This window comes from Embiotoca jacksoni, unplaced genomic scaffold, assembly GCF_022577435.1.
Source record: "Embiotoca jacksoni isolate LCO1_2020_lvr unplaced genomic scaffold, fEmbJac1.0.p SCAF_3, whole genome shotgun sequence".
In the NCBI taxonomy this organism is placed as follows: Eukaryota; Metazoa; Chordata; class Actinopteri; family Embiotocidae; genus Embiotoca; species Embiotoca jacksoni.
In genome coordinates, this window is record NW_027185381.1 from 14,439,300 (window position 1) to 14,443,978 (window position 4,679).

The 4,679-nt window shown below is 42.5% G+C and overlaps 1 protein-coding gene across 1 annotated transcript; it reads left to right on the forward strand.

The window, feature by feature from the left end:
* Nucleotides 1–306: 306 nt before the first annotated feature.
* Nucleotides 307–4,414, forward strand: isl2a (ISL LIM homeobox 2a). Its single transcript, XM_069162837.1, has 6 exons — nt 307–440; nt 927–1,116; nt 1,411–1,670; nt 2,121–2,407; nt 3,132–3,299; nt 3,799–4,414. Exons 1-6 carry the CDS (start codon nt 383–385, stop codon nt 3,913–3,915), a joined length of 1,080 nt encoding a protein of 359 aa, XP_069018938.1. The 5' UTR covers nt 307–382; the 3' UTR covers nt 3,916–4,414.
* Nucleotides 4,415–4,679: the final 265 nt, after the last annotated feature.

The window sequence follows — 4,679 nt, forward strand, 5'->3', positions numbered from 1 at the left end:
ATTATGACAACTTTAACATTTAGAAAATACGGCAGACAATGCGCTGGGACGAAAAGATACCACACAAACACACACACACACACACACACACACACACACACACACACACACACACACACACACACACGACTGCTCTCACAGCCAACCCAAGAAACCAAAAGAATAACACGAGCAGTGCAGGGGTCCGGGAGGAGATTTGCATGGCACCCTCTCCCCGGACCCGCAGAGGTCCTGGTTTGCAGACGTCACTGGTCGATGATCTTTGTTTTCTCTCCACCTCTCGGAGGAGGAATACAAGTTTATCATCCAGCCAGGGACGGGACGGTGTCCTCTGCCGCTCTTCTCCTCCATCTGTCGGCTTGCACTCGGCTATTTTTCCTGTATGGTGGATATTCTGCTCAACACTTCTTTCTTGGATGATATGGGGGATCATTCAAAAAGTAAGATTCTCTTTATCGCTGACCATCCCCGGGATTCATTGTGGGTTTTAATTTGGACTTTTATGTCTTTACCGGTGTAAGTCTATTGGATTTTATGATTAATCGCTCGATAGACATTGATGTTTGCAGAAAAATACCGAAAACTGCAACTAGGAGGACTTGTCATCGCAAAAATAAATAATAATAATAATTAAAAAAAAACAAAAAAAAAACCATCCATGTAAGATCCTCAAAAGAACTTTTATATCGTAAGTGGGGTGCCCATGCCTTTAAAGCATGCATGGCTTACTTGATGATATTTTTAGCTTCTGCGGCCTTATTATAATCATTCAGTAATATTCTTGGAAGGAAATCACATGTTTGTTGTCAGTATGCACAATAGTTTCTCCTTAAGGTGAGGCGAGGAGTTAAAAGGGATGCCATGAGGATTAAAAAAAAAAAAAAGAAGCACATACAGTGTTGCAATAATGCATTCCCACTTCACAGAGAAGTCGGGAATCGCAATGTGTGTGGGCTGTGGAAGTCAGATACACGACCAGTACATCTTGAGAGTCTCCCCGGACCTGGAGTGGCATGCAGCCTGCCTCAAGTGTGCAGAGTGCAACCAGTATCTGGACGAGACCTGCACTTGTTTCGTCCGAGACGGAAAGACTTACTGTAAAAGAGATTATGCAAGGTAGGAGTTCAGATGTTTTTAGAAGGTCTGACATGTATTTATGCAAAAATGAATGTGGTAAAGGAGTTGAAATAAACGAATATTCCTGTAATGATAAGTTGCAAATGCGCAGGGGATGAAAGTGGATAAAAGTGCGCACCTCAGTTGTTTATTCTTTTTCTGTGATCATAATAACAGCTAATAGTTTTTGTGCTTGTTTGGCATAGACGAAGATCAGCATTAGATTTGTTTCAATACAGATTATAATGCTCACTGGGACCAGTAAGCCACATCTCCGTGCTGTTTTCCACCCAGGTTATTTGGCATCAAATGCGCAAAGTGTAACATGGGCTTCTGCAGCAGCGACCTGGTGATGAGAGCCCGGGACAATGTGTATCACATGGAGTGTTTTCGGTGCTCGGTGTGCAGCCGACACCTCCTGCCGGGGGACGAGTTCTCCCTGCGGGACGACGAGCTGCTGTGTCGGGCGGATCACGGCTTGCTGGTGGAGCGAGCTTCTGCAGGGAGCCCACTCAGCCCGGGGAACAAACACACCAGACCGCTGCACATCTCAGGTACAAGCTTGATTATTATTTACAAAGCGTGCTGGAAAAACGACGTAGACAGGCCCAAATTATTATTATTATTACGATTATTATTATTATAAGTATTATTATTATTATTATCATCCTGTAAAAAAATATATGGCAGCTTATTTTTCATGCAAAAGTTAGCTCATTTTGCTGGCAAAATTAGAGTTGACTGGATCAATGTTGTGTACCCAAATTTTGTGGTGCAACTATTGAGTGAGATATCTGTAGGCTATATTTCACTATTTTACTCAATAATAGGCCTATAGGCTATTTAAAGCCTATTATGGAGTGACCTTACAGTGGCCTAAAAATATTTGGTATTTCTTTTTTCATAAAATGAAAATGATAACTTTATTATTTCACGGGCTATACGTTTCTTTAATTTCACATTTTTACAGCCGTATAACATTCATAAAATGTCTTTCCCTTTAGAACCTGTTTCGGTCCGGCACCCTCCTCATCACCGGAACCACGTGCACAAGCAGTCCGAGAAGACCACCCGAATCCGGACGGTGCTCAACGAGAAGCAGCTCCACACCCTGCGGACCTGCTACAACGCCAACCCGAGACCGGACGCTCTGATGAAGGAGCAGCTGGTGGAGATGACTGGCCTGAGCCCCAGGGTCATCCGCGTCTGGTTTCAGAACAAGCGCTGCAAAGACAAGAAGAGGTCCATCTTCATGAAGCAGCTTCAGCAGCAGCAGCACAGCGACAAGACTGTGAGTCAAGTTTTACACTTTCATGGGGATAAATGGAAAATAATAACTGTTACTCGTTTCCCGTCCTGGGAACATCTGGTGCAGCAGAATACTGTCTCACCTTTCATATAAAAATACGGAAACCCCAGCCCTAGTCTGTGTGAATATTCTGGTGATCAAACAGTGGTCTTAGGTACCTGTTATTGCCACACGTTTGTTCTATAATATAAGTACACATATAAATAAGAAATAATGCTTCTGGAGGAAAAACATGACAGAGCCAACAGAAACCTGAAATAACCAGACTTTTTGATGAGCGTGAATAAATTCGTTAAGCAAATCTTAATTCTCCAAAAAAAATAAAAGCTGTAAAGTTTTTGACATTTTCTTCTATTGCAGTTTAATTCTGGTATATTTTCTTGAATCAGAGATTGAGATGTAAACTGAATAATTGAACTGAAAAGCCTTGGTTGCGCATGAATCCGCTTTAATAAGCCTCTGCAGAACGCTGTACCAAGGCCCAAGTAAAACGTTATTATGCATTTTACAGATTTGAGGTTATCAAATATTTTTCAATATTTCTCTGCAGTTTAAGTTTGTTGTCAGTTGGTCTTTGTAAAGAAGTGAACGTGCTTTTTTTTTTTTATTCGTCTGTGTGTGGGATAATGTCCTTTTTTTGCGAGGAGGCTTTATCTGCTCACTGGACAATATTTGAACGAACCGCGTGTTTTTGTTCCCATTGCAGAATCTGCAGGGCCTGACAGGCACACCTCTGGTGGCAGGCAGTCCTATCCGGCACGACAACACCGTGCAGGGGAATCCTGTGGAGGTGCAGACTTACCAGCCTCCGTGGAAAACCCTGAGCGATTTCGCCCTGCAGACCGACCTGGACCAGCCTGCCTTCCAACAACTGGTGAGATTACAATACAATTATATTAAAAATAAATATAAGATGAAGGGAATAATTGGTTTACATCCAAAGAGATAGAGACAGATTTGTCTTGCATAAGAATAATTTAGACACAGGTTAAGATGATGGTCCAGTCATGACATGATGACGAGGATGATGGGAGCCTTCGTTAATTCATAATAGTCACATTCATATTCTGGTGAGTAAAGCTGTTTTGTGCTAAACAAATTGTCAACAGTGGGGGTCACTTGATGGTCACATCAGTGATAATGATCAGTTCTGATGAGACTAAAATAATTTGTTTTCACATGTTTTTAATAGAGGCCTCATATTTTGACATGATATCCTAATTAAAAAAAACAAATCCCTAAATCCGTTTAGAGCTCAAATACTCTTTACAGCTTGACTACGCACACTTTCGCACGTGCTGAAATCTCTGGTTCATTGGGACCAAACAAAGTTTGCCCAAACATTAAACATTTACCATATTTCCCGGTTGCAGGTGTCTTTCTCTGAGTCGGGCTCTCTGGGCAACTCCTCGGGCAGTGATGTGACCTCCCTCTCGTCGCAGTTACCGGACACACCGAACAGTATGGTGCCGAGTCCCGTGGACACGTGAGAAGGCATCGGTGTCAGCCGGAGGCCCCCACTCCCCCCCGCCCCCCCTTCCCGTGCCCATCATCCGCAGGGAAAGACCGCAGGGACATTCAATGAAGAAAACCAAACAATGGACTAGGGTGGATTATGCTGGAGGATACACTCAGGTCCCTATTGGACGACTGGAGGTCTGACTGTACATCTTAGGCATTTTATCTCACTATCCAGCTCAGTGACACTTCTGCAGGACGCAATATGGGCTTCTGTGGGACACCTTGCCTTCTGCCATGATGCCAATACCTGAACTGGACGTAACGGGAATAAGTGATGGGATTCAAACACGTGAGCCTCTAGTGGACGTCTTAACGTTAATGCTTACAGTATGTTTGTCAGGAAAATACAAGCTGTGTAGATGTGCATGATTTGTAAGTTTCACTATCAACTCTTGTAAATTATTGAAACAGATGAGAGACATGCGCCTTGATCGCAGTTTCTCCAGAAAAAATAAGTTATTATTATTTATTATGAGGACAGATATAGCTGATCTTATCAATAAAGCAGTTGATTATTGCATGTAAAATCCGTTTGTTCCATAAAACTTCAGAGGAATTTTAATATAGTTGCAAAATAAATCAGATTTATGGGAAATGGAGACGCATCTGCTGCTTATACTGATTAACACCGTTTTAAGTGTAGGTCAGAGCTGGAGGAGCTCCACAATTTTGACACAATCCAACTTTTTAAAAGGGCCAATTCAGCAAAAACTCCACCATGCAAATACATACT

Coding starts and splice junctions, on each gene's coding strand:
- isl2a (XM_069162837.1), top strand. CDS start 383: ATGGTGGATATTCTGCTCAACACTTCTTTCTTGGATGATATGGGGGAT. Junction 441..926: donor TATGGGGGATCATTCAAAAA/GTAAGATTCTCT, acceptor CCCACTTCACAG/AGAAGTCGGGAATCGCAATG. Junction 1,117..1,410: donor TGTAAAAGAGATTATGCAAG/GTAGGAGTTCAG, acceptor TTTTCCACCCAG/GTTATTTGGCATCAAATGCG.